This window comes from Agrilus planipennis, unplaced genomic scaffold (assembly GCF_000699045.2).
Source record: "Agrilus planipennis isolate EAB-ADULT unplaced genomic scaffold, Apla_2.0 scaffold91, whole genome shotgun sequence".
NCBI lineage: Eukaryota > Metazoa > Arthropoda > Insecta > Coleoptera > Buprestidae > Agrilus > Agrilus planipennis.
The window spans coordinates 487,729-503,517 of record NW_020440825.1 but is presented as its reverse complement, the minus strand read 5'-3'; the positions used below and the strand labels follow the sequence as shown (position 1 = coordinate 503,517).

The 15,789-nt window shown below is 35.4% G+C and overlaps 1 protein-coding gene across 1 annotated transcript in view; it reads left to right on the top strand.

Annotated features, from left to right (window-relative positions):
- The window catches only part of LOC108735472 (homeobox protein prospero-like), a 124,982-nt gene extending 111,089 nt beyond the window's left edge, over nt 1-13,893 (top strand). Inside the window, exons 7-8 of the mRNA XM_025979943.1 lie at nt 7,931-8,090; nt 10,257-13,893. Coding sequence (XP_025835728.1) covers nt 7,931-8,090; nt 10,257-10,436 — 340 coding nt within the window. The 3' untranslated portion in view covers nt 10,437-13,893. The remainder of the gene's footprint in view (nt 1-7,930; nt 8,091-10,256) is intronic.
- Nucleotides 13,894-15,789: the final 1,896 nt, after the last annotated feature.

Genomic DNA, 15,789 nt, shown 5'->3' with positions numbered 1-15,789 from the left:
ACTTTTAGTTTACTTAAATCTTTGTTTGCCATGTTTAGAGGCTATTACTATATTTAAGAGCAACAGCAATTTGTTACTGGCTGCTAGGTGTAACAAAAAATATGTTTTTAGAAACAAAAAATAAAATACATTATTTTTATGCTGAGTACTTTTGTTTTTGAACCATTTAGTCGAGAAATACTTTATGTAAAGCCTGAAAAGGTGGCAACCCTAACAGGGTGGCCCAGAAATAAGCGCCTACCACCAACTTTATTTTTTCAAATGGAAGCACCTAGATATATTTTTTATTAGTTTTATGATTTTGCATCGGCATTCACGACCGTGAAACCGATCGTGCCGCAGTATTTTTCAATAAACGTAGAATCGTGAATTAATTAATTGTTTTAATTTGTGTGGTGTTTATCTCGTAACGCAGAGGTTCCTGAAATTTAGCAAAGCTTTGAAAAAAAAAAATACCTAATTATTATAAAGTCTATGAAAAATTTACAACTGCTATTTGCAATTCGTAACAACCATAACAGATAGGTGTGTGTTTTTTTAATGAGATTTACTTCCTTTGTCGAAGCAAGCCCTTATATAAATAGATATATTTAATAAATTTTCTAAAAGATACTTTCCCTACGCTCGCGAAGCAGAGGAGCATATAAAAACGAATTTTTTCACAAATAAAATATCATAATTTATCCAGGACTCGGGCGGATCCTGAAAACCCCTGTTCAATTATTAAATGTTTTAATTGCAAATGACTAATTAACGGTCTCATTCTTTTTAATTCGTTTTGTTAGAATGCGACTGCCATCAGGCTTAAAATAATACGTTACGTTTAAAGGCAGGCAGGCACTGTGGGATGGTAATTCATTTCATAGGTAAAAAGTAGAAGAATGATGCAGTAGTACCTATGCAAGCCATCAACCAACTACTAGCTATGGGGACGCGTTACGTAGGTTTTGTTCTGGAAGAGTCCTGTGCCGTCCCATTGTAATCCACCTCCGGATGCTTCTTTCACGCTATCGATCTTTTGCTTATTAATACCTACTTCGGACGCGTTAAATTAAAGTCGTATCAACGATTCGTTCGTACACGTACGTACGTATGTAAGTACATATTAGTAGGCAGGTTGTATTTTTTTTTTGTATAGCACACCATTTTATGGAGTAATGTTTGTGCCGGTGAACAAACTGAAAATGTGCTACTGATGGTAGGTAATGTACACATAATCTAATAGTACTCTTACGTCGCGCGAAACGAGACGTGATTGTTTAGTGAGTGAAATGGGGGGGCTGTTTGTTTATCCACACACATCTTCATCCGAACGCCTTCTTGCTCTCTCTCTTTCTGATTCTCGGTGATAACGAGATCCCGCGTCGCGTCGCGTCGCGTTATCGTCGTTCCGATTCTTTGTTCCGCTAATACGTGCTAATTTCATTGTGACGACTCTACTCAGTTTTTAAACAGGCTCGTTAACACTCACTCGTAACGTTTCGCGGTTATTTTTCTCAAGTGTCGTATCTAACGTTTTTTGTTTACTGCTGCGAACAAGCGGAGCGTTACGGCGAGAACAAGAAAATTTCCACGAATTTACCCATTTAATTTTCGCAGGTCTCTACACAATTTTCGCTGTTGTTTTCTACTCGTTACGACACATTTCAATTTACGAGAAATATAACTTCGTAATATGACAAATTACTAATAGCAATAATAATGTTCATTAAGTATTTTCACTGAAAACTTTAATAATTTTCTCAAAATATGAAGATTGGAAAACGTTGGCATATACATTTATAAAAATAAACAAATTGTTCTTAACAATGACAACGGTCCTATCCCTGGATCTCTGCTATTTAGTCTAGTGTAATTACGTTTATGATTGTTAAGGTCCCTTGAACATCTACCTTGTTGGCATCGGGTCATGTTCACTGAACCTTAACAACTATCAGTATAAATTAGGATTAGTTCTCATTTAGGTTTAGTTTACTTCAGTCCCTGAAGAAGGTAACTTTGTTACCGAAAAGTGCTTCGGACAACTACAGTGTCGTGTTTTGGCGTCGGGGTTTTGAGCTTTTCTGTTTGTTCTACAATAATTTTCTCACTATTAGACTTGTTTGAAACGATCGAACTACGCTAGAAAATTTTTTTTGAACATTTTTTGGAAAAGTATGCTTTACAGAACTTTCAATGAAATATTAATGCTCTTGTTGTTGAAATATGCCTGTTTTCGTTCTCAGGATGCATTCTTGCATCCATTCAATGTCCAGAAATGATCAAATCTATTTCTGTTCTTGTTTTCTTCTTTATAACATTACATATTTTAATGTTTTTCTTTTCTTTTCCCAAGATTCCTACTTTTCATTTTTCTTCTATTTAACAGTTTAATGGGGACCCTAACTAGAACAAGTCGTTGATTTTCGATGTTTAGGGAGTCAGATTTAATTTTTGATTACTCCATTAATAGTAATATGTGTACGTGCTATTTTCAAACAATTTCATAATAATAGAAGACTTGTGATTTATTTAATTTGGCATTTTTAAACTTGTAGTATTGCTGCAATGGTGGTGTATTTATCGTTATATGGATTGTCCTAAAATTGTACATATATGATGACTCGTTATAATAATGTTGGTAGAACGTGAGAAAACTTTAGAAATCGGTGCCCTCACGGTCCCCTTATTCTTCTTTTACTTTCGTAAAGTGTATGTACGTTTGTGTCGTTGTACATTATAAGACGTAGCAGCTTGACTACTGTAGGTACCTAGCCCGCTTATTAGAGTTCAAACCCGCATATTTATTATCCAGACCTATCGAATTTGTACAGTAAGCAGAACGCGGCCTGCATTTCTAACAGGGAACGCATAGTGTTCTCGAGTCGGTATATCGCTGGCCGGTTTCGTGGAGTCCCCGTCATCGAAGGAAGCTTTCGTGACAAAGGACAAGATCTAGGGCACTTTCTCACGTTTAGCTCTCCCGCTAGGCACAGGTAAAGCAGTCAGTCAGGTAAAGCGTCTTTTAACGGTTATCCTTAATGCCAACGTCTTGAGGCACAAGACGTTGGTCGACAACAAAAGATTTAACATCTGCTTTTTTGATTTACCCTCCCCAAGTCGAATTTGCTAACTTCTTAAAGACCTTTTTTAAGAAACTCGCGCGTGTTCTTAAGGAAGTGACGGTTATTCTTACCGTCAGGGATGTACAGAACGTATTGTTATGTATTTCTGTATTTATAAGTATACGAGTTTACAACAACTTCTAAATACTGCTTCCTGAAGAATTCCTTTATAGAATATTTTATTTAATATGAAACAGTGGGGTAGTTTGAAACGATAAGAATTTAATTGCTTTTACTATTTCATTCAAAAAACGTTGTATACACACCTTGGAAGTATAACAAAATCGTCCTTCTCCTTTTAAGTTAAAAAAAATTAAAAAGCATATGTTTGCATGTTGTATGTTTCAAGCGCCTTTTTCTATTTGATTCCCTAGACATCGAAAATAAACGACTTCTTATTATCGTCTTCTCGATTTTTGTATTATTAGACATTATACGTGTCACGGTATCAAAACATATACCCAAGAACAGTGTTTCTCAAACCCTAACCTATATTCTACGGGATTGCTTTTGGGTGTCTCCAAAACAACCCCTACTAATCTAGCTAATTGTAAACAAAACAACAAAATGAACACCAAATTTATTATTCGACGAAAGCATAATCATTGATGTGATCTTATTTTTGATCTGGTTCAGGTTTCATATTAAGAAATACAGTGTCGCATTTTACGAGAATCGGATTACTGCTCTGTACTTTCTACTATTTTCTTCTTTGAGTATTTAATTCGATAGGAAATGTTTTGGACATCCCTTCGTACCCATGCACATATACATGTGCGTAATAATAATAATGGGTGTAACACGTTTCTATAAGTTAAACCACGGCTCCCCTGATGTAGCTCGTGTCGGCGTTCGTATACGTACATTATTGGTTTGACAAGAAGTCCTACAAAGTAATGTGAGGAGGCAATAAAGGCAGATGTTCGTTCAGTGGGGACTAAAAACCGTTATATTACTTGCGAGCATTTCTATCACTGACATTTTCCTATGGTGGGAAAAACGTTTAAACTCAACTCAAATTATTAATTGAATATCGCTGAGACATTATCATATTGTCAAAAAATGGATTATTAAATACCATCATTTAAAAGTTTTAGGAATTAATGTGAAATTCATCGAATAAAACAACACGAAAATAATAATATTCCAATAGCATTTGAAATAAAAAGTTAAAAGAAATTATATCAAAACGAATGAGATATTTCAATTCAGCATATTCTAATTAGCCAGAATTTAACTTATACTTCATCATCATCATCATAGGTTCCTCAGTCCTAAGACTGACGATTTGACACGCTCGTTCACTCTTTCCAATTTTGAAAAAAAAAAAAATAGGAGATATTCAGTAATTACGTATCAGGCGGTAGGAAAATCTTAAGGATCTTCAATTTTCCTGTCACATCCTGTGAATTAACTGTGTATTCAACAGCATCAAACAATTATTTTAATCATACTTGTGCATTTCGAATTATACGGTGGTAGGTAATTAGTATCAATCAATTTCTGTGCGCGATTTTCGCTGTTTATATTAGCTACGCGTTTATTATGATCAACAGGTTTGTTTATAATTTTATACAAAAACATAGACACACACACACACACACACACACGTAGTACATGTTTGAAGGTACACGTACACGTATAATCGTACGTATAAGCGTATAATGGGTGGTGATGCAATGTGAAAGCGAGCGTCGCGTCGGCCGCCGTCGCCGGCGTAAGCAACAGATGTAGTAAATAATTAAACAGATTTGTATTATTGTCGTATTAATTATGCTCGGCCAATTGCCCTGTAATTGGTATTTGAGTGTTTCACAACAATAGCTCTGGCACCTGGGTGGTTAGTTTTGATAGTTTAATGGGGTGGAAGGTGTTCCGCAACACGCATGTGCATGCATAATTTCACTCTCTATATCTGATACGTGTGTAACGTTTAAAAATTTCTTTTTGTATACCATTAGATAGAACGAAACAGAACCCTTGTAGTCGAGGAATTTCCAAAACAAATTATAAAAGTGCCAAAAGACAATAAGGTATAATGTTTTTCCTCCCTTCTTGATAGCACTTAACGTCAAATCAACCCCATCATTTTGTAATTCTCACATTATTCATTATAAGGTCTTCAATCCGAAAAACTTCCTTAAATATTTACGTTCCCTTGTCTTAATAGATATCCTAGTATCCTATTTATCCTTTTCCTTATTGATTTCCATATCACCTATTTTCCAACCTTTCTCATTCCTTCTCATTTCTAACCATTTCTATCCACGGTATTTTCAAAGTCCTACTACAAGATCACATCTTCCACAGCATCCCTCCCCTGGAAGATACGGCAATCCATCAGTATCCTGCGTTAACTGAAGAGCCATGCTCAAGGAATCAAACAGTCACATGTGACTTGTCTACCACTGCACTAGACTATTCTTCCAGAAGACAATTTAAACTATTACAGAATTGCTTCACCTTGAAATATCGCCTTTAAGTAAGGTTTCTCGTAAGGACTTCCATCTAACTTCCTATTAACGAAATTTTGAAGGAGATATTTCTTAAATACACATTGCTAATTACTGCAGAAAGCTTTTTGTTTTATTTGCAATTTTTGATACTTTGAATGTTTGGAACTATTTTATCCACGTCTCAATGAAAGATGTAGAATTCAATTTCCTTTAAAAATATTGGTATCAATAAAACGGATAAATTGATGACACTATTAGCAAAGATATTTTTGCACTAAGAACCAATGATGCAGTCATATTTATATTCCATTTGGGACATAGGAAATTATTGTAAATTATTAAGTTCAGAAGATATGAAAATAGAGTACCAATCCTTGGAAATATTTTAACGAACGACGTCGACGCGACCAGTGGAAATGTTCGTAATAGTATGAGACAAAACAAACATTCAGTGAACTATAATTCCTCCTTGACCATTTATGGATGTAGTTACACAAATAACTCCCATATTTTCAGTGAAAATAAGAAAAAATAAGAGTCTGAATTAAAAATCACGGCGTGGAAAGTCCAAAAAGCTTGCGTTTTGTTCGTATTTGTTGGGCCAGGAAGCAGGCAGCGTGAATAAGTTCGCAAAAACGGAAATATTTCGAGTAAAGGGCAAGTGAAAGAAAAGAATACAAATTTGGTAAGCAGAAAAGCTCGTAGACCCCAACAGTTAAGGGTTCTGTTGCACGGGTAGGTGTGCACGTACGTATGCATGTGTACGAATGGGTTAAGTACTTCATGTTATCACGTCCTCCTTGTGTATTTCGAAGGTGGAAACGAGCAGCAGCAAGTAGCAGTTCTCAACGGGGTGACGTACAACTGCTCGGGTGGCAGTTCGCGCTTTCAAGGCAACTCAACGCGAGATTCGACGATCACTCTAATTGCCACTCTGTCTATCGATGTAGACGCTATTATGTTTCGCCCAACACCGTTATTACGGCTTGCCTGGAGGCTGTAGGTAGTAGGTACTCCTACAGCCACTGGTGACTGCTGCTGCTACGACACAACAAGTCGAAAGAGTGGCGCGCAACACTTCAAATTAGCAATCGTTCTTACGCCTGGCTTCGTTCCATGTAGTATCAATTGCTCCCATTCAGATTCGGTTGCCGTTATATCAGGAACGAACGTATACCACGCGTCCTCGTCGTCGTCTCCACTGCCACCAAGCATCCACCGCGATGGTGTGGTCGTGGTGGTTGTTGGTGCTGGGCGAATATACTAGCGACTTTTTGTTCGCCAAAGTGCGCGTGAAATATTTCTCTTTAACAACGAATAAGTGCCATTCCTCGTTATAATACCAACGTAGCACGGACTGTTGCTGCCAAGGTAGCTTCTTAATTTGCCTCCACGGCAGAAACTCGACTCCCCGTGTTATACGGACGATCGGCCATCCGGAAATATTAACCTTATTCCTTTATTAGCAATTATTAGGAATTGTTTTTTAGAAGCGAGCAATTCAACGACGTATTGAGCAGCTTTCTCTATTCAGCTGCTTCGGTCTTTTGTTTTCGCGAAATTGAAATGCGAGCTGCTTTCATTCCACCCTCCACATTTACCTACTACCAAACGGACTTACAACAAGTTAATCAAAATATTGCTTCTCATTTGATACCACACTCTCTCTTGTATCAGGATTATTTAAAGTAATGTGATTTACTGACTCGCAGACGAATGCACATTTTGTATAATCAAAACTCCAAATTGCTCCAGTGAATCTTGTTGATGTTCTTTATCTTATCCTCATATTTATACTGAAACTAAATAAGATAATCCTTGGTGTATTTATAAATAGATTTCTATATTTCGTTACTTGTACTTAATTGTAAAAGTGGCCACTTGTGGTTTGTTAACGAAAAAGAAAAATTACAAAATGCTTCATTAATTTGACGGTACGAAAAGGGAAAAGGGATTGGTTCGCCGAAGAGCCGAGTCATCTTTTGTGAGTAAAGGCGAGATGGGGTAATTTCAAAAATGTTTAGGAAGGACAAGGAGTGCTGCCGCGACCGATATTGTTAAATGGATGGGGTCGAAGACTATATCGGAGTCTTTTTAACAAGAGGGGACCACCCTTAAATCAGTCGATTGCAGTTCGTACGGATTTAGGGAGAAAAAGCTAAAAAGTAACTCGAGATTGAACCAGCAGATATCGTCTTTAATTTCTTTTTCTGTCTGACTGTTGCAAATCTTGAACGGAATGAATATTTTATCAACAGAACTTTGTCCAATTGTAACATTTATCAAATAAAACTGTTCCGCCTTCTTACTTATTAACTAACTACTAGTAAAATAATGCTTAAAAATTCTTAAATAAACTTTTTGTTTCAGGGAATTTTACTACATTCAAATGGAGAAATACGCTAGGCAAGCAGTGTCAGAGGGGGTGAAAAATGCCGAAGACCTGCATGTTGGTGGCGACTCCGAGCTGTACCGGGTGTTGAACCTCCATTATAACCGTAACAATCACATCGAGGTATGGGGTTTTCAGGTTCGTGGTCTCTATCCGCGACAAATTATTATTTCCTATTTTATCTTGCATGATTTATTTTATCGGCAAGACTTTCATAGAATTCCTTCCCTAACACGACTTCTTTTATCATCATCATCATCATAGGGTTGTCAGTCTTAAGTGTGGTTGAACACTCACCTTCACTCTTTTCTATCCAGAGCTAATCTTCGCATTTTTCAAAAACAAAAACATCCCACATCCTTAACTATTTGTGAACAGTAATCTGATCTAGGTATGCCTCTACTCGTCTTAGCTCTGCTTCTACTTCTAATATGTCTCTAACTAGCCCTTGAAACCTAAGAATTCTATAGCGCCCTCTGTTCTCATACTCTTTCTAATACCTCCTCATTACTAACCTTTCCTATCTATGTATGGTGCGCATCACATTTCGAACGCTTCCAACCTTTTTCTTTTTTCCCCGAGCCCTCTGTCCACATTTCGAACCCGTACAGCGCCGTACTCCAGACATACACCTTTAACAATCTTATTATTGACTTCTTTTTGTTATAAGCTTTATCCTCTGTTTTATATAACATCTCTGCTGCTCCATCCATCCTGAGTTATCCGACTTTCTAGATATCAACTTCCTTACTGTCAAACAATTCGTATCAGTCGGTCTATACCTACATTGACGTATATCAAACTAACATGGCAAAGTTATATTTCCTGTTGCTAATAGAGGGTTATCAAATTCAAAAATTTGTCGCTCCAACCTGTTATAGAAAAATAGGCGATATGCTGGTCTGGCATTAAGCTAACACCACACGTAGCTTATCTCAAAATAAAAATAGCATAGAAAAATACTATAAAAAGGGGTATAATTTGTCACTGAAATATGGGTACTTTTTCCCGTATTATCGCTAGTTTTATTCTCCAATTGACCGGCGAAAGAGGCGCCAAGTTGGCATTGGTCCTAGCGTATCTTCAAATAGAAATATCGTAGAAAAATACCAATAAATTAGCGACAAATTATGGTCATCACATCTTAAGATATTTTTCTACGATATTTATACTTCGGGCTACCCATGCTATGCAGTGTAATGTCAGTTATGAGTTTGGTTAGTTTGCCTAAATTTCCACTAGTCGTAACATGTATGAACTATCCGAAGGTTATTGCATTCAGTATTTCTTTTATACCAAAATTATCCAGTATGTTTTTTAGAAACTCCAAAAAGGTTTCGCGTTTATTTAAACGCATTCATAATATTAATAAAATAAACAGCAGGTTAAATTGGAATACGATAGCGTTATTCGTGAATGTTCTGGCCGATGCGTTGTTTAGCATCAAACGAATGCCGAATTTGGGGAAAATTATTCCAACAAAAGTAAATAATACGCACTTGAATCGAATGTTTCCCAGAACAAAAACGCCATGGTTTGGCATCACACAAACAAGTGGCTCTTCAAAAGCTCCGACAAGTTTGCTCTTTCACAATATTCACGCAATTTTAATTTAAAAAACGTAGGTATGCAGGTAATTCGATCGAAAACTAGAAGAATTAAAAATTCTTTGGCGGCTGATAGTGCGTTTAAATTTATCTAAAATAAAGAATGAGAAAAGGACTCAAAATAAATATAATTTAGGTGATAGGTACATATATCGTAAACGACTAATGTTTAAATACTTAAAATAGTAAAGTAATATTAAATTGGAAATCAAATACTAGAAGTCGCCGATAACTAAAAAATACTAGCGCAGTTAGAGGTAGGATTAACAACTCAATGAGAGAGGTTAACCCTAAACTGGTTTACTTACTGTAATTGGGCCAAAACAAATTTACAGAATTGCATGCTCCTTTTATAGTTATTATGATGAGTATACATGATAACTTACCCTACAGTATTAAGGAAAGGCTTCTGTTTTACCTGAAAAAAACAAAACAAGTAGTATCAATGTTTTTATGTTAGAGAAAACTTTTGATTTGTTCGAAGGACCAAATTAGATCCAATTATAAATTCAAATACACAAAAAACACACAATTGTTTCAAACTAAAAATGACGACAATTGTATTATTATCATCATTCCTTTTAACAAGACGGTTTAAAGGAAACTTGACTAACTTAGGAATGTTTACAGTAGTAATTGCGCTAGATTGGTATAGTCGCTAGTCTACGAAAATTTATTGCTTGTTTTTGTGCTTTAGGTTCCTTCAACGTTCAGGTTCGTGGTAGAGCAAACCCTTCGCGAATTCTTCAAAGCAATTCAAGAAGGCCGTGACTCGGAACAATCTTGGAAAAAGTCAATTTACAAGATCATCTCCAGGATGGACGATCCCGTCCCCGAGTACTTTAAATCTCCAAATTTCCTGGAGCAGCTCGAGTAAACTGAAATGCCGCCGTCGTTCCCATTAATTATTAATAAAATTAATAATAATAATAATAATGATAATAAAAAAAAAAAAACAAAAATTAATTAAAACAAAAAACCGGTTACCTCGCGGTAATACAGGTACCTGTCTGTGGTAAGTCCGTTGCTAAGACCGTTCTAATGACTATCGACTGTCGCTGTGTTTATGAAACACCATAGGATGTTAATAGAAACTGATGCTCAGGTTATGGTGGTTATATGTTAACCAACGAATCGGTGACGCGTTGTCAAGGCAACGCTTATTGTTTATCTTTTTTATCGGGTATAGATACGAATCGTGTCGAGGATGCCCAGACATCATCTTCGATTCGATTCGAAACTATTGTTACTACTATAAATAACTTATAATAATATTGTATATCTAAGTTGGCAGAAGACTATATTTCACTGCTCGAACAGTGAAGAATATCGCAAACAAAAAAAAAATATATCTAAATAACAATAATAATCGATTAACAACGGTTGATAGCCGATGCCAGTCAGTTTACCTGATACAATTTATACATTTTACCGATGACAAAGCATCTCAAGTTCTCAGTTCGTTTTCTCGCCAGAAGTCAGCAAGTTAAATATCTGCACCCCGTTGATGGTTTTCCGTTTCCATTTTTAATCGTGTTGTTATTATTCAATTGATTCAACTTCAATCAATTCAGAAACACAAAACGCGCTCGCCTCTGTAAACTGTATCTAAGTATATTTATTTCGATGTTTTTTGTACCTTGTAAATACGAAGCGTTGTATATAGAAACCTATAGATGATTGTCTTTATTGCTATTTTTATTTATTATTTTTATTATTATTACAATTATTACCGAATAGCTATAGGAAATAAACCAAAGTAATTATTAACTAGTCGCGAATTGAATTCGACGTTTCTAAACTTGTTTAAATTTCAAATTATAATTTCACTATATTTCAGAACTTTTCTATATACAAATATCGTATAAACAGTCTGCTATTACACACATTTTCATTTAATACAATAGACCAAACAAATTTGTCATGCAACTCCAATAAACTGTTTTAATATCTCTGCTGTGCTCCTAAAAAAGTTCTGAAATTTAGTAAATTTACATAATTCTTTATGCACTCTTCTCTTTTCTTTATATCTACATAAAATGGTAGATTTAAAGATAAGAAAAACGTGACACCAGAAAAACTGTGGTTTACTGCATTATTATTTTTTATATTAAGTAGGCCCTTTTAAAACAATGCATTTAGTTTGCATGCCCTGTTTATGTTACAAAAATAAAAAACGCTTATTAATTCGATTATTTGGTAACGATAATAATTGATTATCGGTTCATTTGTGCATGACGCCGCCTGCTTGATATAGAAACACGTGATGTACCTATATATGTTTAGCCAAGTTTAATTAATTTATTATTTTTTTCCTTTAGCGTAATTATTTCACTTTGCACTTTATGCCTTAGTTTGTCACGGTCTCGCAATACAGTGTGAGGGAACTAGTCAATAAATAATTTTAATTTATGTGTCTTTTCTGTGCTTCTTGTGTATGTGTTGCCAGTTAGTAGTGCAACAGTTTACAGGGCGTTCCTATTCTATAAGAAATACATTCTTGTACATAACATTCCATTATTACACCCGACGCATCTTCAGGACGTGATTACCTTCGTAACTGTTTGTTGTATTTGTTATCGATAGGTCCCAAGATTTTGTAATTGCCTGAAAAGAATAATGTGATTTAACTGTTCCTATTGAAAAAAAAAAAACTGCCTAAATTTTACAAGACTGCAGTTCTATATTTTTTAATTTCATTTTGTTCGACGTTAAGAGATTTTGTTGCTTTTCAAAATTGATCTTTTGGATTTTTATGCGACTTGAGTTTAGATTTTGTTTGTCTTGGGACGAATAGTATAAATAATGAAAAATGGAGTAAGAAGATCCGTTTGAAGTTAAGAAAAGTCGACGTGTCTATATCAAAATACATGTTATTTTTAAAAATGCTTTACATTACAAAAACCAAACGAATCAGTTTTTTTTTTAATATATTTAAGTACGTAGTTTTTCTTTTATAGTTATTTTTTTGTTGAATTATTTTTTTTTTCGGAAATACTTTTGAGTAAGTTTGCTTCAAACGGTGAAAAAGTTGACGGAAGTGGTATGTTGGACCTGCTCCTTCAAAACCGCTCTGTGTTATTGTAAATGAACAATGAACTTGTAAATATTCTATAACCACTACGCAATAGCAGCATAATTAGATATAGTTCAATAAAACGTGTTGGTGTTTTCGTTTAGTATCTACATATCCATAAAATAGCGGAGCAGGCCAAACAAATTAGAAACGTAAAAGGAAAATGAAACGAAGAATGTGGTTTGATTATATAGTGTCTATTTATCGAAGGGAAACATAGAAGAAATCACGTTCTTTAGCGGTTCTTTTTTTATAACGGACTAATTTCGCAGATTTAACTTGACCTGTGAAAAGGCCGCGACGACGAAATCTGCCGCGTTCGGAGATGAGCGGACGAATTGTCGCGGTTTGGTTTTCGCAGGTGGCATAAGACCTCAAAATTACTCTTGGATTTGACAGTTCAAACCATTTCGTTTAGAAGACAGACACTGGTGGCTCTTTCGCAGCAAAACAGATAAACATAACAAAAAAAGAAATTGCATAACTACAGATACGGCCAAAGTTGCACTCGATCCAAAATCGTACACGATAAAATAATCCGTGCTGATATTAATTGCTGATGGTGGTGGCACCATGACGCGTACTCCCAAACCAACACATTAAAAAACAAAAAGAAAAAAATACATTACCCGAATTGTCGAAGACGATTCAAACAGATGAATTCAGAAAAGACCTGAACAAGGTCCTGGAGGTACTACATTCTTTCTGGGTGAGACTGTAAAGTAATTTTTGAGGTCAATCCAAGAATCTCCCTAGTGGGGCCCAATAGCATAGTTTATCCTCAGTCTTAGGTAGGAATTCTAACAAACCTTTCAGTAATAATTCGTTTCTACTCACATGTTTGGCATGATGTTGACGTCTTTGAGTTTATGCTGTCTTTTTGTACAACACGTTTGGTTGCGAATTTTCAGTTTGACATGCACACACATATACAAAATACGTGAACTTCAGCGGCGATGGAACGCAATCTGTCCAACCCCAATACGTACGTGCGTACGTATTTCTCTATACGACGGTGGCAGATTGAGTTCTACATTCAGTATAATACGTATAAAAACAGCAAACAAAAGAAATAAACCCGGTTTTCAGTTACAGGATCGCATTTCGCAGGCTTCAAAAAACACACAAAAACAAAACACCGTTCGGAAAACGTTTTGGTCACCGGTTCAAAAAAAAATCTAAAAAATTCATATAGATATCACGAAAAAAGTACAAGCTTGTTTTAAGCACCTCTGCGCCTTAAATTTAAAGTTCGAAGCAAAAAAAAAAAAAAGAAAATGATATGAGTGTGTATTACCAAAATCTGCCTTATTCTATTTTCTTATGACGAAATCTCCTACCAGTGTAGCTTTATTATTTGCTAGTGTGTATCATTCTTCATCCGGATACCGGCAATTTTTAAGATTTTTATTAAGATTATGAACTTATCTAGTCCAATATGTAATACATAGCATTTTGTGTGAGTTGTAGTAATACATGTACAATTACTGTTGGTGAAAAAAATACCACTCGAGTGCTCCCCATTCATTTACCTTTAGTTAACGACTATTTTTACAATAAACTGCGTACCGCTTATACATTTATCATGCGTTACAGCCAAGAATAACGTAGACCACTAGATTTTTAACCATTGTTTGTAAGACGTTTCTTTGTACAAAACCATAAAAACCACACACTCTCTGCTACGTTTTACGTTCGTACAAGGATAGAGAACCTCCTGAAATGGTTATCTCCATCAATTTACGCATCTAAATACTGCAAGTATTCATCGACATTAAATGCGTAATTATTAAATATAATTTAAAAATAATGAATTGTGAAAGAGTATCTAACGTAAACACCTAACATTGGTTGGTCAATTTGAGATTGTAAGTGATTTTGTTAAGAAACAGTATCTCTTATGAAATTATTACTTGTTCAAGATAACATTACAGTTGGTTTCTTTAGACGTAAAAATACGGGGGCAGTAAGAGTGTTTTCCGTGATAATGATTATTTGTGTCAGACAAGTATTGTTTGCGTCAAGGGAGAGTTCGATGGGCGTTCTCAATCTGAAATAGTCATCAAAATCCATACAAAATCTGCAGCAATAGCGATGAAGGCAACCAAACAAAAAAACTACAGTTTTCCGTAAGAAAATTCGATAACCGGTCTAAAAAAAAAAAACTCATTCAAAATTCTCACTGGGCCATTTCGTCCGTCAAAAAGTGCCTTCAAATTTGTTTCTACGAAAAAAAAAAATTAAAAATTTAAGGCCCTACATAGACTGAAGCACCCAACCAAAGCGTCCGTCGAACCCTCCTTCGACCACTGTGCTTCAATTCAGTGTTGCCAAGGAGCGCTCGATATTGTAACTCGTATAAAGTTACTTTATTAATATTATTATATTGTTATGCTAAGGAAGCTGAGCCAAGCTCGCCCAGCTAAGGTGAAGCTATACTATTTGTGGTATATAGTAACTTAAATTTAGAAGTAGAAAATAATAATATAACGTACAGATTAAAGGTTTAAGTTAACACCCATGTTACTCGGTTTCCGTTAACTGTTGCTGTTATTTGTTAGTCCGGGCCTGCACGACTTTGACTGTCGGACGCGGAACGTTGAAAGTACAGAAACGTAAATCTACCACATACACCTACATAACTCTGCAATAGCCTAGACTCGATAGTCGTTTAATTGTACATACATACATACTACTCACTGCTACAGATGAACAATTATACAAGTAACGTTGTATTTATCTACTATTATTTTTAAGGTCCCAGTTTGTATAATCAAAAACGTTTTTGTACAAGTGCAATATATAGGACCGTTAGTCAAAGTCCTGCGCGTCCTCCGAACCTATTAAGTTTTATTTTTTCTTGTCACCAGATGACTCTTCGGTCTTCCCAGTCTGAACCCGACAACAGAAACTTTATTGACCACCGATCTTGTTACGTCTGGCATCAAAATTTCCGGAAATGCGGCTGCAAAGTCGCATGGATATACTAAAGAAGTGTCTCACCCTTTGGCTTTTATTCAAGAACCATTTTAGGTTAAAATTGTGAGCAACCCAAGTTGAATGTTCTTTCATCCTTTTCGCGAATAAATTTTCGTTCAGTAAATGCTACTGTCATAACAGAGATCACAACGCATTTAATACTTTTTTTACAAAA